We start from the raw sequence: 25,832 nt of genomic DNA, 5'->3' as shown, positions 1-25,832 counted from the left end.
AAGGTGACCCATGATAGTCTAGAAACAGGTTCACACACAGTTGGAATCCACTTCCAGACTATGAGTATGGGTAGAAACTGGCTTTTTCCAGTAAAGTGTGTGTCTCTGCTTTGCTTTGAGGGCGGCCAATGGGAAAAATAATGCAGAGCAGCCACAGGCTGGAGAAGTCTGGAATTGCCCTTTTTGCTGCTTGCACTAAACCTAAAGCTTATGGGAAAACTTTAGGAAATTGCTTATGATGCTGCAAGGAGGATTTAAATGCCGTGAAGATGGAGAAGGAGTCCAGTGCTGTTGGGTCCTGGTTGGTTTTGGTGTTTGCAGCCTTTGGGGGAGGGCAGTAGCATGGTGTGCACAGACCTTTCTGTTCTGCCTGGCTCTGCAGTGCTGGTGCTGGAACAGCACAGCACAACGTCCTGGGGGCTGAGGCTACCCAAGGGCAGTGACCAAATGTACCCTGGTTGACTCTGCTGTTGTTTGTCAGTCTGCCTTTCAAGTATGTGGTAAGTCAGTGTCCTTCCATGTAGCAGGTATTTGAGTTCTGCCCAAACTTGATCTGATCAAGTCATGTGTGAACACCTGAAAAGTGCAAAGCTGAAAGGTTTTCTATATTTTATCCAACCCTTTTTGGGATAACGTGGTTAGTGCTGGCATTTTCCTACTGCCACCATAATTCACTTTATTTGCCTTTGTTCCACCTTGGAGCAAAGAGCTGGAGGGTCTTGATTAGAGATTTAGTTGGATGATATTTCCCCTGTGCACAGGAGCAATTGCTCTTTGACCTGCCACATTTAGTGTTGAAGAATTTTGCTGTCTGCTCCCTACCTTTCCTTTCATTTCTTCTACATTTTGACATTTATTGGGACTGCAGACTCCTTGAACTTTGAGATTACAGGTTTCATTATGCTGTTTAAATGGACTCCATGACCTGGAGCCAGCTGAGGTTCCACGGACTGGATTCTTGACTCCTCCGTTAGCTTTGATCAACATAATCTCATTAGTGAAAAATATTGCCAAATGGAGTCAAATCTACTTAGAGGCATCTTTTAATGGATGCTATCAAGGATGACCAGGCTCAAGTACTACTTAATTTCATATTTTTAACTCAGTTTTGCTCAGTGACAGCTCCTATTTATTGACAGATAAAATCCTAATTTTTGTGCTGAATTGGCCTCAGTGGAGTCCAAGGCATTGACTCCCCTGGGCCATTGCCAGCATTGTGTGATGCTGGAGAGGAGCTGTAGCCTGCAGAGGTAGGCTGGAGAACCAGGAAGACGCTGGTTCCTCTGGAAGATCCCTGAGAACGGTACATTCATCCTCCTTGACTATCAAGATGGTTCATGCACAAGATGAGGCCTGCCGGGCCCTGTTTGTGTAGAAGGGGTCATGGGAAAACGAGGCAGTGCTTCCCAAATGCTTCCTTCTGAGATTAGGCTCCCTCTTGGGGTGGAGAGCATGAAGTGGCTCAGCCAGAGACCTGGAAGCAGGCTCCTGAGGTCTGGGAATGGCTCTTACAGCCAACAGGAAGAGCTTCTTGGTACTTCCTTTCTGATTAATGAGAGCAGTGGTGCCGCCGTGTTGTCTGTGGCGCTTTAGTGGCCGCGTGGTCCGTCTCCTCCTGCTGCTGACTCCTGATGGTGACGTTGTGCCCTCGCCCTGCAGGCCTCCATCATGACAGGGAGCGTGCACAACCTGGGCCTGGAGGGCAGCAAGCTGCTCCTGGACTCTGTCAACCCCTCGGGAATGAGCCCACTGAGGAAAGCCAACTCCAGCTGCACCGATGGACAGACTGAGGGCAGCAGCTCCCCTGCCAAGAAGAACGAGAGGAACCTGGACATGAAGAAGATCGAGAAGGAGATGCAGGAAATCATGTCCCCGACCCCCCTTGAGTTTCACAAGGTTTGTTTTGCCAAGGGTGGGTGTAACTGTGGCACTGCACTACCTCAGTGGCTAAAGCCGTACAACCTTTGCAATCTTGTAAAATATCTACTTTGCTCAGAGGGACCCCCAGAAATTGGTCCTTGTTAAGGCTGGCCCTCAGCAAGGTCTGCAGCAAAAGTTTCCAGAAGGTCGGATTAAGGTGAAGGAGCCCCTTCAGATGAGTAATGGGATTTAGCTGCCATCATTCACCAGGGTTTAAACCTGGGCTTTGCCATTTCTCTTTATATATAAGATTTCCAGGTCCTTGTGTTTTGGAGTTTGTTAATTGGTGCTACAGATAAAAGTGAGATAGCTCAAAGTATGACCCCCTGGAGACCCATCAGCTCTGTTCCTGTGGTACACTCCATTTAGTAGGCCACTTCTCAAATAAAAAATTATTTACTTTCCCTCTGCTTCCACTCCACTTCAGTGTTGGGATACTGGTTTGATTTCAGCATCCAGCTGAATCTAGCCAGTTTAACCATTGTGCAAGGCAATGGTAATTAGGAAAAGTAATTAACTGTAGAAGCTGCTGATGTAGAATGCAAGCAGGGAAAGGGAGCTGGAGAGGTTTCAAAAATTTGATTGCCTTTTTCTTTCCTAATATGACTTCAGAACGAAACCTGCACTTATGCTAGCTGGAAAAAACAACTTTTTCATGTTTGGTCTGCTTTTGCTCTTCAGGGCATGGCAAATGTGTCTTTAAATAAAACTCCTTGGTCCCTGGAGGAGGAGAGCTGTGTAATTAGGCATGTTACAGGGTTACTCTTCATTCTGCTGGAGCATCTGGTGGTGGCTGTATTTGGAATGAGGTTGAGGCCAGATGGGATGCTCCTGTGTGTCATCCTGAGCATTGTCCTTCCCCAGGACCACATACCCATGAGGCTCACCCAGCCAGGAACACAGTCATGGACTGTGAGCTGTGGTAGAGATTCACTCCCAGCTCATGGGAGGCAAAGGGAGATTTTGGTAGTGTTGGGGAATCAATTGTCCCTGGTTCCCACTGTTATCCCATGGCAAGATACACTTCCAGCAGTGCTCTCCTCCTTTAGACAAGGTCAAAGCGTAATGTGCCCAAGGGAAGGATGATGAGGTTGCCCATTTCTTGTACTCAGAGCGTCAGCACTTACTGTTACGGATTTTCTGAAAACAACTTGTGAATAATATGGAGAATTTTAGATGTTCCTGCTGAGTGTTGTGTTAAAAATGAGCTGTCTTCACATTTGACTTGCAACATTAAAAATTCCCAGTAAACAAGTTGATTTTTCATGTGTTGGTCTGGCACACACAGAGGATACACAGCATAACCTGGGCCAGGGAAGGTGATGCTTCATTAAAAACACTTGTTTGCTGTACTTTGGGTGGAACATGAAACTCTGTGTCACACTGCTTGTGTTTCCTTCCACATCCAAGGGCAAGGGACTGTCATGGGGTTGGTTTTCCAGTCACCAAAGCAATTCTGTGGTGATGGTGACAGGTTGATAAGGCTCAGTCTGTGTTATCTGCCCAGGCTAAGAAAAACCTGCCCAGGAGACCCAGAGCAGAATTGCTGTAGGTCTGCACACATTACTCATGCTGCTCCCATCCTGGCAACCCTGTACATCCCCTCCTTACTCTGCTGCATTGAAACCTGCTTCTTCTCTTTCTGCCTCTCCAGATGACCCTCCACAAAGACCCGGAGAGCGAAGACTTTGGATTCAGTTTGTCGGATGGCCTGTTAGAAAAAGGTGTCTATGTAAATATGGTCCGGCCGGATGGGCCAGCAGATCAGTGTGGCCTCAAGCCATATGACAGAGTGCTTCAGGTAATAAATGCAAAATGCAGTTCTGGAGGCTGGGACGGAGTGAATGAGTGGCTGAGAGGAAGAGAGAAGTGAGACCCATCCATGGCAGCACTAACTTTAATGAAAGGTAATAGTTAGCCAACTAGGTGAGCTCTTAGCCACCAACTCTCAATGGGACCTGTGTTTTATGATAAGAAATCCCTAGGTAGTACCTTCAGGTGGTACGCCATGTGGTACTCCTAGGTCACACTGGTCCAGGGCCCAGCCTGTTCTGGCACTGGCCTTCTTGAGCTTGGACAGCTCAAAACAAGCAAAAAGCCGTGTTGCTTCCTTTCCTCACCCTCAGTACTATTCCTGGTTTTTGGATGAATCAGACTCTATTGAGCCATATGTGTTCCTGTGAAGCCCCTTGTGGAATTAAGTGATGTTCATGAAGTTCTCTGCATGCCTTTGACAACTAGAAGAGTTTTCTAGGAAACACATCCTTCAAGCAAGGTATTTTTTATGGATATATTTCTTTGAAAAAATGCTTCATCTGAAATAGCTGATGGAGAAACAGAATAAAAACTCTGGTCAAAAGCACAGTCTGTAATAAATGTACCCTGGGCATTTTGGACTACCAGAGGGACAGAAAAAGCCTGGTGAATTTGGGAAATTGGAGAGAAGCTGTGTGTGGATGAAAACCAACTATTTTAGCTTTGAGGCAACTCAAACAGCAACTGAAGGAAGTGCAACCTCTGTGGAAAAATTGCCACCATTTGGAAATGCAGATATTGTGACCATATTTGGAAACACTCAGATGTTTAGTTTTACTAATTTCTAGGCGGGGGTTCTTAGCAGTCGGATTAGAGCCAATACTTTATGTACATCAGGTAACTGGAGGACTGGCAGCACTGTGGGGAACCTTGTTTAAGCTTGTTATGGTCTCTAGCCAGTTGGCTGCTTTACAATTATTCCTTCTCAGCTTCAAATAAAAGATGGTGCAAGAATGAACAAGAAGCTAATTAGGCTCTGGGCTGCCTTTCTGTACAGTGTTGGATGTGTTGCTTTTTCCGAGTGCCAAGTGCTCTGGGAGGTGTGCCCAAAATCCTAAACAGAGCAGCATGGAGACTTTGGACACCCTTTTTCCACACGCTGTGCTGCACAGCTCACACCTACGGGCACACGAGGCGACTGTCATCGCATTGACAAGTGGAGTTGGGAATGAGGGATTGCAGACGTGCTATAGGTGACTCCCCTCAAGAAGTGCAGAGATGAATTGCTGAGGATGCTGCACAGTGCTGCTGACTGTGGCACGATGGTGTGCCCGAAAGCCAGCGAAACACCTCGTCCCTGCTGTCACAGACCCTCCGCCTCTTGGCTGCATGGATTAACTGGAGCATGGCATTGCACTAGTGGCACTTCTGCACTGGAGCTGCCTGGCTGGCACAGAGCAGGGGCAGAGCAAGCTCGTGGGTTATCTCTCCTTGTCCACGAGTGGGCTAGAAATTGTCTCTCTGCTGTAAGGAACTGTACTGGGGTCTCTGTGCTGACACCGGCTAGGGTGGGGGGACACTGCTGCCTTCGCAGACCCAGCACTGTGGGCATGTGTTAATCCTGCGAAGGGGCTTGGGATGGAAGGGTTGTATGGTGCCAAATACCCAGCCCTTACCCAAAGAAGCAAGGAACACCTGGCCCCAGGGGTTACATTCCCTCCAAAGGCATATGGGACATTCCTTTTCCCCTTCCACACTTGCCATCCCTGTGCCATTTGCCAGCCTGCTCTGTCCCAGAGCTGTCATGGCACCAAGCCCAGGTGTTCTGGTAGCTGTAGGCAAGAGAGCTGGGGTGTTTTCTCCAGATGACCTAGCCTAGAAATGTGCTTGAGGATCTGCAAGAACCAGCAGTAACTGCTTTCACTGTTGAATCCTACGGAGAGAATTTGCAGCTGCCTCCTGAGCCCACATGAAATGCATCCAGTCTCCTGTGAAATGAAGGACATAAATGGGGAGAGGGGAAGCAGAAACTGTTGGTATAGTCTGGGTTTACCTCTGGCTGAGCTGGAAAATGGCTGCCAGAAGCCTCAGACCTTTATTTGTTTTCTATGTGCTGAATACTTGGCACCACAAATTTAGGGCCAGTAAAAGCCATTATGGCAAAAAAACCCCCGAACAAAAACGGCAACATTTTTTCTACAGGCTTGAACAGGAGAACTGGTTTTGAGCCCTGTAGTGTTTAATACTTGTAATACTGCCCCAGGCACTGAGGGTCAGAGTTCATGCCTGGTCCAGACTTTTTCCCCCCTTCCTCTATCAGTTACTGCATCATTCCTCAGCTAAGCATGGCTGCTCATTCTGAAGGGTTGCTTCTCCTTCCTCCTCTCCATTGTGAACCCGGAATCAGGGGCCCCCAAGAGTTGTGTTTTTTTTCCAGCTGGGGTTTAGCACTAATCTTGCATTTGCTGACTAACAAACATGATCTTTCTGTTGTTCCTCCCCATGGCATGTCCTAAATCCATCCCGGCAGGTAAACCGCATCCGAACGAGAGACTTTGACTGCTGTCTGGCCGTTCCCTTGATTTCAGAGGCTGGAGATAAGCTGGACCTGGTGATTAGCAGGAACCCCTTGGCCCTGGCTGCCAACGCTCCCTCGGAGGGGAACAGAGAGCTCCCGGCACAGGTGCCCCGCAGCGCCGAGGTCAAGGCGAGTGTCCAGACGCTCTGAGCAGCAGGAGCAGAGCAGGTGATGCCTCTGCTGAGCTCTTGTGGTGCTTGGGGTGTTTTTCCTGGGTTTTTTTGCACTGATATTTGTAAATGCTCTGTGTACCATAACCTGCAGGTGGGGAGATGGGTCTTCAGTGAGCCTGTAGACCATCAAATATTGCTGGAAAGGTCAGAGCTGGGTGTGCATCTGGGGCTGTGGCAGTGATGGTAGCGGGACAAACTGCCGAGGGGTGGAGGGAGCATCCACAGCCATCCCCCATGGCAGGGCATCCCCCTGTGCTCCTGCCACTGGATGTGCAGGGTCCTGCCTCAGACATCCTCCTCACCCTGAAAGGCCTTGGCCATCCTACAAACACACATGGTGCTATTATGTTCTTTGTTTGCTCAGTTAATCACATACAGGAGGACTGAAATGCCTTCCCTTTTATGTTGTGCCCAGCTCCATCCTTTCAACACTCACTGGCAAATCAATTTCTGCAGCCCCTTGCACTCCCAGTGCAGGCCTGTGGTGAGAGCCAGTTAAAAGACTCTTCAAAATGTGCTTGAGAGTGGCTAAATGCAATTCTTGTGCTAAAACTGGTATTTGCAGCTGTCTCCTGCCAGCCCTATCCACACGCCCCCCTAGGTCTGACTCACCCTGTAGTGGGATTAGGCACCTTGTGTGGCTGGTTCCCACGAGCAGTGTTGTTACCTGTGCTCAGTAGTGACTACAGAGTAGAGGCCATACCCAAGGCTAAAGGCCTTGAGTACCTGCCTGAATCCCCCTTGTTTGTCGGAGCTTTATGGAGATGTCTTGCTTGCAAACCTGGCCTGTGCCTGGAAGTAAATAGCAGAATAGCGAAATTCCCAGGGCTGCCCCTGATGTTTTGGATCAACGAAACCTTTGCTGTCTCCCCGGAGGCAGAGGCATGACAAGCCCTTGGTTGGGTGGGGGTTGTGTCCCGTGTCCCTGTGTCCCGGGTGGTGTGTGCCCCTTTGCCTGTTGCTGGCCTCCTGCGGCTCTGTGGCCGCTCCCCTCCCGCCCCAGAGCCCTGGCCCCGCGTGGCGGAGGGGCTGCCACGTTTGCATTGCCTGCCCCGTTTCCCATATTAGCACTTTATGACGATGTTGGTGTCCTGGTGGCAGCGTGAGGGAGGGCCTGGGCCGTGGAGCTGAAGAGCTCACTCAGTCAGACACGGCAGCTCCGGAGCCCGCTGCCCCCATTCCCTTCCCGTTCCTCCATCCCCACCTGCACGCCAGTGGAGGCCTTGGGTGCGTGTACAGCACGTGTGTGTCGCTTTGCTGAGCCAGGACTTGTCCCCGCACTGTCCCTGACAGCCCCCTGTGACAGCACAGTGTATCCTGGGTGTATCCTGGGTGTTTCTTCCAGGCACGGCCCCATCCAGCTCTTTGTCGTCGTAGCCATTTTCTCTTTGAGTATGCAATATCCCATACCATTGCTGCCACAGCTAGATAACGTGCCATAATTGATACTGTGGAGCATTGACCGTGCAGCCGAAAGTGTTTTTATATGCAATATTCTGAGCAGTGGAAGCTCACTGGGGCTTCTCATAGGTTTTTAATGAAGACTTTTATTAAAGGCTTTAAAAAAAAAAAGAAAAAAAAAAAGGAGGAAGAAAAACTTGGTCCTTGTATCCCTTCCTATGCATTTTGAATGATATGAAGATGAAATGCATTACTTAAATGTGTATTTTTATCCATATATTAGAGTGTATTCCTTGTAAAGTATTTTTATATGCTAATTTTCTTATGTATCTATGAAAGCACAATATTTAAAAGTACAGCATTTCAAAGACTATTTTACTCCTGTTTTGGACCTATTTGTAAATCTCTGTATTTAAATGGGATTGGAATGACTCTGACTTTTTTTTAAATTAAATAAAAGCAAATGAGAAGTGTTTGTTTGGGTTTGTGTTGCTTTCTGCTGGAGGATGATAGTGAGGCAACACTGCTTCCAGCAACATTTTAACTTGCCAGGGGACCCTGTTTGTAAGACACCTTGGAGGACAAGGGGGAGGTCGCACAGAGGGTTTTTCTGGGAAGGCCACTGTTTGTACGGCTACCAGTGTAGGGCTGGGGTTGTCCCTTGCCACCCACCTTAAGCAGCAGGACTTGGGTTGCTCCCCTCTCTGTTCCCATGGAGACAATTTTACTGTAGCTCTTAACAGGAAGAGCTGGAGATGTTCATGCATATGGTTCCAGTGCTGCTTGCAGCTTTTCCACACTGGGAATCTTGGCTTAAACTGGGCTGCTCCATGACAAAACACTGACGCAGCAAAGCATGTGGCAGCCGTGACGTGGCAGCATTTGCAAAGCTGTGGTTAATCCCTGGGGATGGGTTAGAAAACTCCTGGAGAATGATGTGCTGGCAGGAGATGTCCCATCTGGTCCTCAGACCCCTGCAGCTCCAGCGGGGTGCCTTGGGGATCTGCACCATAGTAGCCAAATTGCCCCACCTCTGAAACCAGACATCCCAAGAAATGACTGCCATGAACCCAGAACAGAGTTCTTGTATCCATGCACTGAGAATTTCTTCCCTATGCTCCCAGTGTGGGCAGCGCATGCTGGAATGCTCCCTGGATAAGGCCATAGGGAATATCTGCTCACCAGCACAGAGAGGGCAAACTACGTTTTGCAACCCTTCTCGGCCAAGTGGGTAATGCAGGAATTTTCAGACACTGAGCAGGGTACAGGAATGCTCCTGGTTAGACTGGGGAAATCATTGCCACATAAACAACCCTTATCTGCCATCTCTGACTGCTCTCCTGGGGTGAAGACTTCAGAACAGGGCCCTGCACCGAGACCTTGCCAAAACCAACTGGGGCTGCAGGAGGCTGAATGAGCGCCCATGAAACGTGAGCCTTGGGGCTCAGGGCGCGTCCAGGGCTTCTGTGTGTGTTGCGTGTCCCAGGTAAAAGGTTAGAACAGAGCTGCTCCCCAGGATGTGCCTCAGTGGGCAGCACATGCCCCTGCTGATGTCACATGTCACCTCTCATCCCATGGGCTTTGGCTGATGGCAGCAGCTGCAGCCCTGGGCAGGTGATGGCCATCAGGGCAGCCAGTCGAAACCCTTCAGCAGCAGCTTGTGGCACTTAGTGGCTTTTAAAATTTCCTGTTTATTTATTTTATTTTAACCTGAGACACACTGCATTTGCTATCTGTGCTCTTATGAGGCTGCTTAGCCCAGCCATTGCAGGCTGTGCTGATGAGAGGAGGAACCCCTGACAAAATCCTCAATCACACCCAGCAAAATAACCAACCAAGCCAAAAAACCCCAACTGAAGACAGCTATGGGCCTGATCCTGGGCATGAGGCGCTGGAGCCTCAGCAGTGATACTCAGATGTTTTATTTTCACAAGGAGTAGCCACCTACATGTTGGTTTTTTCTTTCCCTGCCTCAAATCAGGATTTCAGGAGTGGACAGTCTGGTTTAACTTCCATCTATTTGAAGAGGCTGTTGGCAAGCTTGAAATAACCAGCCCCATACACCAGAAAAATAAATGTTGGGGTGGGTTTTTTCCTTTCTTTTCCTTCCTATTGGGCTTTTCTGACATATTTGAACTCTCACAGTAGTGGTGCCATGCATGGGCTGGGCACTGGCTGGTGAGAAATGGCTTTCTTTTGCATCACTTGGGTTTTTTATTTTGTTTTACCTCTTCGATGTGTTTTGTTGTGTTTTGGTTTTTTTCTCACCCCATTTTTTTGCTACTTATTAACTTGCATCCCATGAATTTTTGCACTTTTACCCTTCTGACTCTCTCCCCATCCCACTGAATGAGGGGGTGAGTGAGTGGCTGTGTGTGGGGCTGTGCTGCCAACCAGGGTGAAACCATGGCAGATGTGAAGTTGGATAGTGATTACACATATTTTATATATATAGTATTTTATAAGGGCAAAAAACCCCCACACCAGCAACCCCAAAATAAGTAACAGGTTTAAAGGAAAAACTGAGCTACTCAAAGACCAAAAAAGCCATCCGAGGGCATCACTGGTTTATAAAGGAAAGTTTTATTTTCAGTTATAAGGTGATTACAAACTCATCTAAAAAAGCAAAGATGACTTAAAAATATCCATATACATTTCATTTATCTAAAAAGCAAAACAGAAACTGCAAAATACAAACATTTACCATATACACAAATGCTAGGGGGGTTTAGGATTAAATTACACTCCGGGATTTTTTCAAATACAAATGTTCCGTTTTGGAACACACAAAAAATGTTTTAAAATGTTTTAAAAATATTTTTAAGGTTTTTTTTTTCTTTAAAAAAAGTTCAGATGACATTTTTAAGGAGGCTATCATCGCCCTCGCCTCCTCGCTGCATGTGCTACTCATTATCACATTACTGTCGTCACAGTCGCTAGGAATTTAAATAATTAAAAAAACACCACTGTTTTTTAGCCAAATACATCAAACAAGATGGACCACCTCTTACAATGTGAAGTCCCTGGCAACATTATCAGGTAACAATCACAATATTACACTGGAGAAAAAATAACATCCTATTGAACAACGAGCACTTCAGAACAGTACTGGGATGCTGAGATGCTGAGAGACCAGCGCTGGCTTCCAGGACAGGAGCAGGTCATGAACTAACTCAACTTGCCCCCTCAGGTTTTGTGTTTTATTTATCAGCCTCTCAACATAATTTTGCCACTGTTTGGGTTTTTTTTTTTCTTTTTTTTTTTTTTCTTTTTTTTTTTCTTTATATATTGAAAAAAACTCAACCCTTTCTAACATCTCAGCTGCAGAAGCAGGTACGTTTAGGAACAGTATTGTGCTCACTGTGCTACAGGGCTGAAGCCCTACAGAGCATGTGCACAGCTCCTTAGCATCATCAAGTTTGCCTTTTTTAATTTTTTTTTTAATTTTCTTTTAAATAGCTTTATTTTTTCCCAGTATTTCTTCTGATTTCTCAAGTCAGGCCATGTTTTCCCTGTGCTGCAAATGTGAAAGTGAGCAGCACCACCCCGCTGTGCACTGCAGATCCACAGGGAACAAACCTCCCAAACTTGCCCCTTTGAAATTATCTCCATTTACTTTACTCCTAAAGCTCATGGTAATTAAATTCTGACACTTTTACAGATTATTTCAAATGAGGACACAGCAGCAATACAAAAAGGCCGTGTCTGCCATTCAATTGCCTAACATTACCATCAGGGTCAGGCTCTTTCCAGGCACAAACCCTGTCACCTGAAGTTTTCTGTCTTTGCTGGGGTTTGGTGGGTGATTTGCTTTCCTAAAGTTTTCAACCTGCAAAATTTTGAGCTTGTCCCTGTTTTTGGTGAAATGGTGTCTCAAGCTATTTCTGCTCTTGTTTTAGGACATGGGTAAATTGAAATTGCCAATTCCCAATGACAACTGGAAAAAAACCACACAAAGAATGTGACTTTTTCTGTTTATTTTTTTTATAGAAACAAACAAATTGAGATTTTTTTTTTTTTTCAGAGAAGCATTGTCCATGTACACATTTTTTTGGGGCTGGCAGAAAAGAGCCACAATCATGTGGAGGGGGTGGGGCTGGATTGGGCAGTTTTCCAGTGGGTGCTGGTGCTGGTTATATTCAAGTATCTCTTGAGCAATCTTTCCCATAGACTCAAATTGACTGCTAACACCATAGGAAAATTTTTGTGACCAAAATACGGAGCTCAGGGCACCTCTTTTGCACTAGTTCAAGGGTTTCTTAAATGTCAAGTGTCACCAAATCAACTAAATACTTTGTTTCTTAAGCTTATCTTTGATTATAAGAAATAAAACAAGCTACCAGGGTCTGACAGTTCCTGACCTTTGCTCATGCAAATATACAAATACACAACTACACGTCAATCCTAACCACAAGGCTTTGGATGCTGATTTCGGAGAAAACAAGTCCAGGGCAGCTGCCTGAACCCACACCACACCCAGCCTCCCATGCCAGGAGACATGTGATGCCTACAAGGAGCCAGGAGAGCTTACAAATCAAACCTTAAGGCTTCTTTGGAGGGGCTATGGTCCAGGATTTTGTTATTACTTTCCCTCTTCCACCGCCCCATTTAGGAAAGACCATTTGGACACCCTGGCAGGTTGGCTCTTTGCAGGCAAGTGGTGCCTAAACCTCCTCAATCCTCATCCTGAACAGCTTGGCAAGATTTACACACGTGATTTGCAGCCTAGGAATAGAAGCAATGTCCCCACTGTGTGCGTGCATATGAGGGTGGAAGATTTCATCTACTAGTCTACTTAAACACAGATTTATTTTTATTCTTTTTACTGTAAGTGAGCAACTTCCATTGAATCTCCTTGGAAATGATGTCAGGGTCATCTTTCTTCCAAGTGTACTTGAGCTGCTTAACTAACTTGTCCACTGCATTCAATGCACAGCTTATTTAACATTTTATATACATTATGCCTCCATGAGTGATCCTGCAGGGACCACAAGACATAGAAGCTAATAATCAGTTATTCAAAAGTGTTCAAATCCTTCTCCCACAGCTGGAAGTTTGCCATTGATGCAACAAGTGGGAGCTTTGAACCCAAGTGTGACAAGCACAACCTCAACAAAACTGAAAGTCTCCTTAGCAAATAAAAACAGACCAGGAGGAGACTTGGAAATGATCTATTGAATGGAGATGTCCATGTGTCTTCAGATCTACTTGAGTTATCTAACGCTGAGACAAAGAAGAGGAACCAGGAGCATCTGCAGTTGGGAAAGGAGGATGAACACAGGACTGGAAACAGCTGCAGGAGGTGCTGTCCTGGCAGTGACAATAAAAGCTCTGCTGATGTTGTTGGGTTTTTTTTTTTTTTTTTGGTGCTACAGCAACTGTAAGGCTGCACTATCTTTTCCCCCCTACTTTTTCTCATTTCCTCCTCTCCTCAAGAACAGCAATGAAAATCAATTTTGCTGAGCTGTTTCAGCAGATCATATCTAACTTCCCTCCACCCCTAATTCCAGGAGCTGCACTGCTGCTGTGGGGTGGCCACCAGCACTGTTCTAGATGGCAAATACAGCTGCCAGGCTTTTGTACTTTCATTTACAACACAAGAACAAATCCACTGTGGACCTACTATCTCAAACTTGAAAGACGACTTTTCTAAGTGTGTGGATCTGTTTGGACCAGATGAAAAGGAAAGCTATAGATGAGAAGGAAAAATAGAATAATAACAACAACAACAATAAAAAACCAGTTCTATTTATGAAATCATACTGTTTAAACACTGAGATACAGACTACTGGTAAAGTCCCTTAGAATAGATGCTCATTCAGAGAGATCATCACTAGTGACAGGTGAACTGAAAAGGTTTGGAAAATTGAGAAAAATAAGAAACAGGTCAGAAAAATCTCATGGGGATATGTTCCCCTTAACATTTCTACTATCTCTTGATTTCAGTTCAGCTGGGAATAAATAATGCTGAAACTCTGCTGTTTTCAAGCCCAGAAGACCCCATGAATACAAAGATATATGAAACATGAAAAGGTGTGCGTTTTGTCTTGGTTTATGCTGGCTTAAATCTCAGGGATCTGGTTCTAAAGATCTCATGCCAATACTACACTGTTTTTCCCAGATCCAAACCCGTTCATCTATAACTAGTCATGATGCTTTAACACAGAGTTCCTCATTTACACAAAACAGGTAAAATAGGTCATAAGAGTTTAAACAAGTAAATATAGGAAAAAAATCAGTTGTCTTTGCAGTCAAAATAGGTAGAAAACACAAACTTTCTTTAAAAATTATTTTTTAATAAATTTGGCAGAGGATCATGTTGAAATGCAAATTTATCACCAAGAAAAGTTTAGAAATCTGATAAAATCGTTAGGTAAAAACCCCCAAACTGTAAAAATGCAAGTGTGCTCACTGGAACTCAAACCCCAGATAAAACAAGAAGAAATTAAGTAGTTTTTTTTCTTTTTTTTTCTCTTTTTTTTTTTTTTTTTTTGTCGGAGGAGGGAGGAGGGGAGAGGGGAACTGTTTTCCAGAAACAATGATTTCTTGGCTCTTGGTGAGTCCCAGCCCTCCCTTGCAGTCGTGCTGAAGAGCACAGCAGGGCCAGGGAAGCTGACAGAGAGAATCTTCAAAGAGGTTGTTGCATATGTGCGAGACCTTTTCACTTGGAAGATGGAAGCAACTGATTTGAATGGCACAGTTCGTACTGAAATGGGGCTGGGTTCTATTCTCTGGTAGTTGTATTTTGAAAGGTGTAGTATTATCCCTCTGGTTCTTCCCACTAAGGCATTCTCCACAACATGGGAGATGCCTAAACACCCAGCGTTGACTTGCTGGAGACATCTTTGATGTAGCCAAACCATTTTTTTTTCCCTAACTAAAGCTTTTCTCAGCTCTATAGCACAAAAGTTGCATGCAAACTATATAATCTCAAACACAGTTGTACGACAATGTATACTTATAAAAAAAGAAATAAATGAAGCATCAGTGTTTCATCTGCACTCACAAAAACCATTAATTTAGACAACCTTATCTTCTACTTCCTCTTCACCCGTGTCTGTTTACTGCAGACACTGATTGTAACTCAAAAATGAGAGTCCAAGCTGAAGCCCACTAAGCTAAGAGAGTTATCTTTGGTTACATTTCTTTGCCTTTGATTGTTAAAAAATAAAATTGCTGTATGCATATTTCTTTATTTCAGGCACATTTGATGACAGCCACCGGCTCTCAGAATTCCTCCTGTGACCTTGGATGGTTTCTGCCACTGTCCCAGCAGGTGTCATTTAGATATTTGCCATCTCCAGCTGTGCAGAAGTTTCCTTGAGAACTCTCATAATACAGCAACCAGAAAAAAGAAAACACAATTCTGCTATGGCTGATTTTGTTGCTGCAACTCAGCTCTCTGTTGTAAAAGTATCTACAAATTCAAACTAGACAGATTTGGAAGTTATAGATGCAGCGATGCTTTTCTTTAATAATAAATAATAATTTTGGTCCATCTCTTGGTTTTAAATCTCCCCGTTTCGGTTACAGGGAAACCAACAAGTTAAGAAATGTTTGTGCTGCTGTGGCCAGTTAGCACACAGGGCGAGAAAAAAATGAAATAAAGCTACTGTGTAGGAATGTTAAGAACTGTTTATGTTCCTGTTTAAATAAATGACAACCTCTGCCCTGACAGACTAAGCTGACAGCAGAATAAGCAGATACAAACTCTGCTTTTATCAAGCATTTCTTCTAAATACCTTTGGATAGACTACCTGTGGTATTATAAGAAAAACACTCTCTCCCTCTAATACAATGCCCACAAGACAAGGCTGAAATTTGCCAGAGAACCTGTTCCCAGCACAACCTGCTCAAGTAAAAAAACCCAAAAAAACAACAAAAAAAAAACCCACCAAAAAAAACCCCAACCCCAAAAAACCCACAAAAAACTCAAAAAAAACCCCTCCAAAAAAACCCCAAAAATAAAAAGGCTTTTTTGTCCATGTTTGGGACAGTTTTCAGGGATCCAATTCTCCACAGAAACCTTCAGCTGCCCTACCTGAAGTGGAACCCTCATTCCTATACTCGTTGCAGTCGTTTCTCTTCAATTCCCAGTCTCACCGGAATGGTGCCCAATTCCTTCTGACCAACACAAAATATTTCAGTGTTACATGTTCCCTTTGTTTTAATTTAAATCCCAAACAGCCCTGTTTCTTCAGCAGGTAAGATTCATAAATATGTTTGCCACCCTTCAGCCCCCCTCCCCCAAAATAAAATAAAATAGAATAAAATGAAGTAAAATAAAATCATGGTTTAGTCCAATGATGAGCAAGGAGACTGGGGGCTCTAGGTCCACTGCTGCTATTTAGTAACATAGGACAAGGGACTCACTTAGTCCTTTTGTCTGTTCCTCCAACAGCAATGACCTCCCTCCCCCAAATAAATAAATAAAGCAAATCCTGGTTACTGAACTTGGAAAAGCATTTTTGAGATACATGGATGAAAAGCACCTGTTTGCTGTGTGATATTATTATCATCATTAATATTATTATTAACTATGTGTCTGTTATCAATACCAGTTACACCAGGTGAGTGGTTTTGTTCCTCCTGTCAGGGATGACCTGGTTTGTGTTCAGCTCTGGACATTCAGAGTCCAGAAGTGATTCCTTTATTTTTCTGCCCAAAGTCCAAATGAAGAAGTGAACACCTAAAGCACCCAGACAGCAGGTGCTGCTTTTCCTTTCTAGGCTGTTCTGTGCTCATCCCTGCTGCCCTGGGGACAGGCTGTCCTCCCAGTGTGCAGGATTCAAGTTTACACCAGTGCCACCTCACCAAAATATGATTTGCTGGAAAACTCAGGAGCAGGTACTCAACCTCCCTGCTCAAACAAAAACAGCAGGCATTTCACTTAAGTAAAAATAAGAAACCTCAAAAATTTTAAAAACAACAACAAAAAAAGACTGAGCCATGCCAAATTCTGCAAATGCCTTCCTCAAGTTCCCCTCGGTTGGTGTGACAGGGTCCCAGTGCTGTCCCTGGGAGGGACAGCCACAAGACTGTTCACACCCTTGCAGCTTCTCTGCATCCCTTGCAAACTCTCCACTCCAGCTGTTTGGCTATATCCTTATCCAGGGACTGCACTAAACACAGCAGTACCCACTCCCTAAAGTGACCCTGATGCCTGTCGTTTACCACAGTTGAACCAGAGGGTGGAAATACTACACCTTTGAAAATTATCTTGAAACAGCATTTTTTAAAAAAATGTATCTCTCAACAGAGCTTCTTTTGTATGTTCTGTAGGTTACCCTGCTCCCAACCATACCAGCACCTAAAATTGCTTTCTGAGACTTGAATGTATTGCTGGCAAGACAATCAATTCAAGTGGTAAGGTGTATAATATTTAGAGATAAAGATATATATATTTAAAAAAACCCAATAATAGTAAATTCTTGTAATATGTCTAGTCTGATATGAAAGCTCTCCCTCTACAGAGAGACGTCTGCTGTGATTACCTTACAAAATATTAAAAAAAAAACACACACACAAAAAATAACTTTCTCTGTGAGAAATAAAAATAAATCCTAGTGCAAATATAAAGCTCTGTAAACCTGGTCCTATGAGAATCTATGGTTAGTAAACGGCAGTTAAAGCAGGTTTATCCTCTCACAGAGAGAGCTCACATCATGGTTTCCACAATGATATGAGTTGGCTTGATCAATCCACCATTCGAAGTTCCATTGGGGCAGAAGGGGGTGCCACTCTCTGTTTCTTTGGACCATCGATTCACTTCCTTGGGGGCAGCCACTGCCTTTATCCTCTGAAAGAGAGAAGGAAAGCAGAGGTGAGATGACCAGAAGGCCTCTGTGTCTCCGCGTGCAGGACACGGCATACTGAGAGAATGTTGGAGACGTGTGCCCATGGCACTGAAAGGATGTGAGGATCTGCGGAGCCTTCAGCTCCTGCTCAGCTGCAGAGCCTGACTTGAGGCAGGGAAGCCAGACAGGAGGGAAGTTCCAGCATTATCCAGCATCCTGCACGTTGGGCTTTCTGTGCTGCAAATGATGTGTGTCCTCCTTCCTCATTTAGAAACAGCTCTGCTCTCAGCCCAGCCTTCGCTGCCAAGTGGCAACTTCTGTCCTACATCTCAGTTCACAAAGGAAGAACTGAATGGCATCTGACCAGTGCTCACTCTCTTTCCTTTCCTAACTTGGTCTTTGAGCAGTGTTTTGGCTACTTTTAGACTTGTCTCTCATGGTGACAATGGTGACAATGTAGGCAGGAAAACTAACACTTATGCCCTGGCCACAGCTGAAAAAGGCCATTAACATTTGGACAAAAACAAATGCAAGTGTTTGTGCTCTGGGAAATGTTTGGGTTTGTTTTTTTTTTTTAAATTCTATTCTCTTTTTTCCTAAGCCAAAGTGTCCCACTTTCTTCTCCAAGAATACCCTGAGCTGCCTTTAAGATAGACTTGTTAGGCAAGAAAACTAATCTGAAAACTTCGAAGAGAATTACAGAGTTTCATGCTTGCACAGCCTCTAAAAACTTTCCACCACAAGAAAAAAAAAATTAGAGGAGCCCAGACTGAACTGCAAAGGGCAAGAGATTTCCTGCAAATCCAAACCTGAGGCAATCTGCACTGTCAAGTCTAAATGAGACCCCAAGTTTTCCAAACACCAGGGCAATCTGGATCCAGTATTTCAGTTTGAAATAAAATAAACACAAATTTAAAAAGCAAAAAATTGAAGCCCTCTGCCAAGATGGTTTGACTTTTATTTAGTCCTCCACAGTGAAGGCCATGCCTGAGAGACACACAATCCACAGGTGTATCTGAATTTCCTTGAAATTCAATGAGTTTTCACACAACTAGGTTTGACCCAGGTGTTTCTATCTTGCTTTCCCAGCGATTTTCTGGATAGTGCTTCTGTGTCCCTGGGGGCTGGAGAAAAGAAACCTGAGACTCAGAAACACCCCAGGCCTTGAATATTTGTCTGCATGTGGAGGTAATGATTTGCCAAACTGGAAGGTGCACAAGTGGGACATGAGTAAAATCACTTGGTGTTTATCTGAGGACAGAAGGCTTTGTGTTTGTTCTCTTTCTACTGTTTGCCCAGAGGACAGGTGATCTTTAACCGTCTTATTTACCTTACCTGGGCAAGGTGGCAGTTTTCCAAGCATTACTTTGTATAAAACACAACAAGTTAAAGCTCCCCTTCTCCACCAGACAGACAACTGGTTGTTCTTACCTCAATGAGTGACCCATCTGACTGAATGATGCGGATGACCATCACCATAGGGATGCAGATCATGGAGGAAAGGGCAAGAACCCAGCCCAGGCCAATTGCCCAGTCTGGGTATGTGTAGACCTTGTTGTAGGTCAGTGGTTTATACTTGGCCAAAGAAAAGATAAAGCACCCCTGTGGATGAGAAAGGAAAACAAACTGAGGCTCAAAAAGTGCTAAGAGCAGCAGGGCTCTGGTGCAACCACTGGCCCTGAGGAAGACAGGCAGTGAAAGGCAGAGCTGATGGATACCATATGTATTTTAAACCAATAGGGGAATTGTTCTTCCATTTCAATCACTGGAAGAGCATCTGCATCTGCTTACAGCATCTGCTGTGTGACGACAGAGTGCTAAGAGATGGTGCAGAACAGCTGCAGTACACTGCCAATTTTCTTCAGGGCTCAACTATTCACTGTACACGGAAAGATTACCAGGATGTTCTTCCCACCCAATGAAATACTTCAAGCCAAGGTCTGCCTCAGACTGCCCAAGTCCTTTTATTACAATTGCCTAGTAGTCCCATGTGTTAAAGTAGGGACTGCTCTTTGGAGAGTGAGTTGTCTCCTCATGAAATATGGAATTCTGCCAATTCTAAGAAAAATCCACTTAAATGTAGCCAACAATTCGTGCAGGCACAGAAGAGACTAGACAGCTGTCATGCTAACAGCTGACATCTGAGAACATGATGTCTTTGAGAGTATGTTCAAGCCTTCAGCTTCTTTGCAAATTGGCCTCTGAATGCAACAGCCTTCCCTTGAAGAGAGGCACTAAGAGGTGGCTTAGCACTGCCAAGCGTAAGACTTGAAAGAGCACAGGTCAGTACTCACCACGCAAAGAACTGGTGTAATCACAATCCAGCTCCATTTCATCCAGGGACCAGGTCTGTATCCAATCATATCCTCAATGGCATCATAAATATTATCAGCGCCTGTAAGAATTGAGCAAATAAAAGCCATGTAAATACTGTAGGGTTAAAGCTGCTTTCCTAGGCTTCCCAAGGGGTATGTAAAGGGAAGATGAGGATGTCAGATGTATTCTTCAAATGCTTCCCATGGCTGTGAAGGCCAAGATGATTTTCTTGAAAAGCTCAAAGGTTGGGGGAATCTTTCACCCCACCCTCCCCTCATTATTTGGCTGCAGAAGTGGAGATGCTAATCACTCCTGCTCCTGTCACACCCCCTCTCCTCTCTTCAGACTCTCTCTGAACTTCCCAGAGGGATCAGCATGGGAAAGACTTGACAGCAAATGGTGCCACCTGCTTCTACAGAAATCTGACTTTGATTCTCCACCTATTCCATCTCCTCAGAAAAGCAAAACAAACAGAGAAATAACCAGTTCTAATCAGCAAACATCTGATTTTTCCACAGCTCAGGCAGCTACAGAGGCCACTGTCAGACCGAGGTGCTTGGCATTGCCAAAAGTAATGGGGCAGAATATACTTTCAGCTCTCTTTTTGTACTTTCTGTTTGATTGGATTGTCCCTGCAGAAATTGAAGCTCTGAAAGGAAATTCTCTGAGAGACAAACAGAAATTTTCACGGCTGGCCACACTTTCAACTCTCACCTCTAAACTTAACACATGAAAATGCTTAATTGTGCCCTTATTAATTAGCAATGGAAGAATACTCTTTTTTTGTAGAAAAAACATTGGAGGTTGGATTCATCCCAGATGCAGATTTGTCTCCAAGAGGTCAGGGCAAATTTATATTAATGGCATGTGTCTGTTGCTGGGAAGAAGACTCTGGGGTGACTGATGATTAAATATTTGGCTAGCAAAATTGTCACTGACTCATCAAAAGGTATCAGATGAAAGGATTCTCACTTACCATAAACCCAGGCTACAGCAATACATTCAAAGAATGCAACCCACAAAAGGCATACACCACTAGCTGCATAGTAGTCAAAGAGTTGAAAAACATACATGCCACCCTGCAAAAGACAGACACAATTGGTTAAGATCCAAAAGGGAAAAAAAAAAAACCCTAAGAATTCAGGTCCAGGTCTCAGTAACATCTACCAACATATCCCAATGACTCCTGTCCAACAAGAAACAGCACCTAGCAAATAGGTAAGGTAAATACTTGGCATTACCTTCCCCAGGGAATATCCATGTTTACTACAGAAATAACTCCAAACAAGATAATGATTAAACAAAATTAAGCCACTTAATATAATCTACTGAAACACTTAAATCTTTCCATCTTAAAAGTATTTTAGGGTAGGCATTTAAAGAAACAAATGGTTGCCTCCTAACATTAACACCTTAAAAAGACTAAAAATGGAAGTCAGTTCATCAGTTCATTTATTTATTGAGGGAAAGGGCTAGTTTCATAAAAATAGTTAAGTTTTATTGTATAACTCCATTTATACTTTGCTGTTAGACTGCTTTTACTACACTGCACTTGAAAAACTGTGGGGTTTAGGCATCTTTGTTACAGGTGCTATTTTACCTCCCACAGTCATGCTCTTGCAGTTGTTTTTAAAATCTGACTTGGATTTTATTTTGAAGATAAATATCACAACAGTGCATGCACTGGAACATATTCCTGTCTTGTTTATACTAGAATAAATCCAGTGGTATTTAATTAATTCAAATTTGTGTAACTAAGATAAAAATCTCTCTCCCTGCATGCCACTGGATGGGTTCTTAACATGCCCTGCTGAAGGTTTCCTGTATGTTTCATCATTTAGAACTAGATGCTAATATTCAGACTCATGTTGACTGGTACCTGAGATCAGATTGAATTTAATGAGATTTCACGTTTCTGTTCCTGTGACTGAAAAGGGAAGGGATATATAACTCCCATTCAAAATCCTTTCATACCTAGGGATGAAAGATGCTCTGTACATCTAAAAAGCACTTCTCCTCTGAGTAGCTAATTCTTTGCAGTTTCAATCATAGCCAAAACTGGCCTGAAAAATGGCTAAGAAGGCAATTTGCAGCACTGGTACTACTTACCTCAGTCACCATAGTTAGTCCCAGAAGATAGCTAAGGAAACACACTATAGCGATGAAGATTTCCCGTCGGTAACCCTTCCTTAGGAAGGATGGGTGCAGATCAACTAATGACGTGATCTGTCCTTCAACTTCAACAAACTACAGGGGGAAAAAAACAGCAGAGAAATGACTTGAGGATTACCTGCCATGCAGTTCACCCAGGCTCCTGCTGGTGAATAAACCCTTCCCAGCAACCCCCCAGCCCTGTGCTCTGGGCTGCTCTCAATAAAGAAATAGAAACCATTCCTTTGTAACCCTGAGGTTGGAGCGTGGGGGTAGCTTTCAGGTTGGAACGAGCTTTTAGAATTTCTTTTTATTACCTAGAAGCCTTAGGAGCTAAAAAGGGGCCCTGTAAATGCAAGCCACAAGGATGAAGGAGGCACTTATGTGCCTGATGACAGGAAGGCACTTTTGTGGCTTTTATGCTGTCACTGTTCCAGATGAACACAGGATGTATGCTAGAGAAGAGGCAGAGGGAAAACACTCAAAAAAGTCCAAGCTAGGAGAGTACCTCCCAGACTTTTTCTGATGTGCCAGGAAGCGTCACAGATACTAGTTAGGTTAATTCCCACAGTTTGATATAATTCTGCTCTTGGGTTTGTTAGTGAAAATTCAGCCAAGGGAAAACAGACTGTGATGTGAAACAGCTTGACTGAATGTGTTCTTTGTGGAGCTGTGAGCAGAGTATCTCTGGCTGAGTCTCTGGTTACTTCTGCAGTAATTATGGATCTGTTCGTACAGTCTTCATTCAGTGATTTGGCAAACTATTTGCACTTGTAAACCAAAAATGAAACTGAATAAATGAGCTAAAAGTCTTTATCTCGCTTCATGATAACTATTTATGCTTACTTGCCTTTGGAAAACTATATGACTGTGTAACTTGAGTTAAGCAAATAACCCAAACTGGATTTGAATAGAAGTTTTAAGTTAATCAAAAACCAGATCTCTCTGCACCTGGAGGAAAGCAACTACTAAACTTTCCCAAGTAAAACCATGGAAGGGATCTTTTGACTGATTTGTACTTTCAACCTGGCAAGGTACAAAAGCACCAAGCTCACTGAAGATGTGAGGATATGGATTGGAGGTATCCACCAAGGCTGCCTCTGTAGAAAAGATCTTCACTTTAAGTGGATACATTATCTTAACCAATAACTTATCATGGGGAACCTAAGATAGAGATTATTTCAGAAAAAGCTGCATTTTCCTACCTGGCACCTCATTGCTCTTACAGCACCCAGAAATGCCCTATAACAACCCTACCTTCTTCCTGAAGCTCTTTTTTGGAAATACAGACTGTCCCGGAAACAGATTTTGTCCTCCAGCAAATTTTGTTGCCTCCTGTCTTGTTACTTTGACTTGTGTAAAACTGGTTTTCTTTTTAAATGCTTTCCTTTGAGCTGATTTGATCTGAAACTGCTCTGGCATTCCAGAAACCTGCTTGACTGCACTCCAAAAAACCAGAGGGGTGGAGGAGAGAAATTAAGCACTCCAATTAGTTCTAATCACTCTGCGCAGTGAGGAGCTTTTTAAAATTACTAGACAGCTTCCAATTTGCATAAGCATAGGGTTGCTGAACCACAGCATTGGGTACTTTCACATTTTCTTAGGAGCAATTGAGAGTTGCTCACTAGAGTTCAAAGATTAAGCCATAAAGAGGTTCCTTGGCAGTAGTTAGTCCAACATTCCTACAAGTAATCACTGGGAAAAACAACCTAACTTTCTGACTGAACTTTTTGATTTTTTTTCATAGTCACTAATTAATAGAAGTGTGTGCTATAAAATCAGTACAGCTGGAATCTGAGATGCTTTCTGGCCTGTTTGGAGGTACTGAATGCATGCTGCTGACGTGCAAGTCAGCAGGATCCCACATTGCTCAGCACCTCCAAGCCCAAGGCCACCAAAAAAGGCTGCAGCTTTGTCCTCCCACTGTTCTTGAAGCCACCCTGGATATACTGTACAAAACATTATGTGCTTTTCTGTACCTCATGCTGAATTTGCCTTTCTTTTCTGGCAATTGGCAACCATCAAAACCCATACTGCTAGTAGTTATTAATTGTTAGCTTTTAAATGATGGTGTACACACCCTGCAGGTGTTCTCAATGGCACAAAATACTCTGCGGAACAGACTGTTGCAACTTTTTAAGTTTTAAAATGACTAGGCTTTAATTTCCAAAGTAAGAAAATACTGTGACCAAAATGGTGGTATTTTGTGGCCAGACTAGAACTGAAATTTAGGTTAGGGACTACTGCCCTAGTGTGGTAGACCCTACTATCTCTTGCTTTGACAAAGACTTACTGAGCAACACAATATTATGAATCAACAGTTGCAGATTTATCAAGTGCAGCCCCTACACTAAAAAACAACCTAGATGAATTCCTCTCAAGCAGCATTAGAGATGTCATGCTCTTAACTAATGCCTATAAAACCAGCTTTTCTCAGTCAGCAGTGCTGACACAATAAGTCACGCATCCCTTGTCCATTGTACTAACCTGGCTATCCAGTCCAAGCAACAGAAGCATAATAAAAAAAAGGATTGCCCAAAAGGTGGGCAGTGGCATCATGGACACAGCTTTTGGGTAGGCAATGAAGGCCAGGCCTGGACCTAGAGAAAGAGAAAATAGGGAGTGGGGAAGGGAAGAAAAGTAGTAAGTACCAGCTCGTTGGTAAAGGTAGCCACCCTCAAATTCAGGAATGCCTGGTTCCGTTCAGATAAATCCAAACGCAGCTGGAAATACCAGAAATGAAAGAGTTTGGCTCTTTTATCTGAAATCGAAGCACGCATGACTACAGCAGAAACCACAGGCAAACCCCCGAGGCCAGTGCTAACAGATCTCCAGTTTTAACATCTGTCTCAAACATGCCAGTGATGGAGGTGTCCTACACCTGCTCTGCAAGGACAGAGAAGAGTCTTGGGGGCCAGGGGACAGGGGGTGACCCAAGGGAATGGCAGAATCCCACTGCTAGCCCACATGGTCATGATGAAGATGATGATGATGAAACTCCTTTGCATGCAGGGAAGAGGACTCTGCTATAAACGTTCCCTGGGATTTCCACTAATGTAACCACTGCCTCCCTCTGTATGCAACCTCCAAACTCTGCATGGCTTTTCTAAACTGGGATTTGCACTCCAAGGAGTTTGCTCCTTCTCTTCTGCAAATCCTCCCTGCTGCACTGAGTGGTCAGGCTACTCCTAATTTTATCAACTGAAAATTGAGGAAACTGCTGCTAGGAACGGCTGGGGTGTAAAATCACTCTGTGTAAAATTGCTTCCCCATGCTGTTACACCATCTGCCCCTATCAGGCCAGCCTACATGGACCTGTCACAGTGACACTGAGCATGACCATCATCACCCCCAACTGTAGGACGGGTTGCAAGTGTGGGAGGACAAGTGGGGCTGGGGCTGAGTGCTTGGGGCTGAGTGCCCAGGTTCTCTGCTCTGGAACCCAAAGTGTGGAGTGCTCCTCCCTAGGTGGGGTCTCGCCTGCCCTGTGGCCAAGTGTCACCTCACTCATACCCACACACGGAGCACAGGCGCAGTGCTCGTCTCCAGAGGCACCCTCACCTGGAGCCAGGTGCTATCAGCTATCCTTTGTGAGAGCTTTTGTGGGGAGAGGAAGAGCCTTCCGCCAGTGGGAGACAGGAACACTGGCAACTTGGCATTTATGGCAGGCTCTCAGAGGCGATGGAGAAATTTGGTGAGGCTGACAAAAAATTCTGAGGGCGGATTACAGTTCAGAGTGAA

The 25,832-nt window shown here is 44.3% G+C and overlaps 2 protein-coding genes across 8 annotated transcripts in view; one reads left to right on the top strand and one right to left on the bottom strand.

The window, feature by feature from the left end:
• Positions 1-8,292, top strand: part of GRIP2 (glutamate receptor interacting protein 2) — a 135,453-nt gene extending 127,161 nt beyond the window's left edge. For all 3 annotated transcript variants that reach the window (XM_066195404.1, XM_066195406.1, XM_066195405.1), the window contains exons 22-24: positions 1,660-1,896; positions 3,575-3,721; positions 6,206-8,292. In XM_066195404.1, the coding sequence (XP_066051501.1) occupies positions 1,660-1,896; positions 3,575-3,721; positions 6,206-6,403 (582 nt within the window). In that variant the 3' untranslated portion in view covers positions 6,404-8,292. The remainder of the gene's footprint in view (positions 1-1,659; positions 1,897-3,574; positions 3,722-6,205) is intronic.
• A 2,099-nt stretch (positions 8,293-10,391) lies between these two features.
• SLC6A6 (solute carrier family 6 member 6) overlaps positions 10,392-25,832 on the bottom strand; it is a 92,908-nt gene continuing 77,467 nt past the window's right edge. For all 5 annotated transcript variants that reach the window (XM_066195772.1, XM_066195771.1, XM_066195770.1 and 2 more), the window contains 6 exons: positions 24,579-24,691; positions 22,050-22,187; positions 20,917-21,019; positions 19,919-20,019; positions 19,056-19,226; positions 10,392-17,626 (listed from right to left, as the gene is read on the bottom strand). In XM_066195772.1, the coding sequence (XP_066051869.1) occupies positions 17,486-17,626; positions 19,056-19,226; positions 19,919-20,019; positions 20,917-21,019; positions 22,050-22,187; positions 24,579-24,691 (767 nt within the window). In that variant the 3' untranslated portion in view covers positions 10,392-17,485. The remainder of the gene's footprint in view (positions 17,627-19,055; positions 19,227-19,918; positions 20,020-20,916; positions 21,020-22,049; positions 22,188-24,578; positions 24,692-25,832) is intronic.

This window comes from Chamaea fasciata, unplaced genomic scaffold (assembly GCF_029207755.1).
Source record: "Chamaea fasciata isolate MVZ Bird 193981 ecotype frontalis unplaced genomic scaffold, bChaFas1.0.hap1 SCAF_13, whole genome shotgun sequence".
Lineage (NCBI taxonomy): Eukaryota > Metazoa > Chordata > Aves > Passeriformes > Sylviidae > Chamaea > Chamaea fasciata.
The sequence above is the reverse complement of the archived record's forward strand: the minus strand, read 5'-3'. Positions and strand labels throughout refer to the sequence as shown.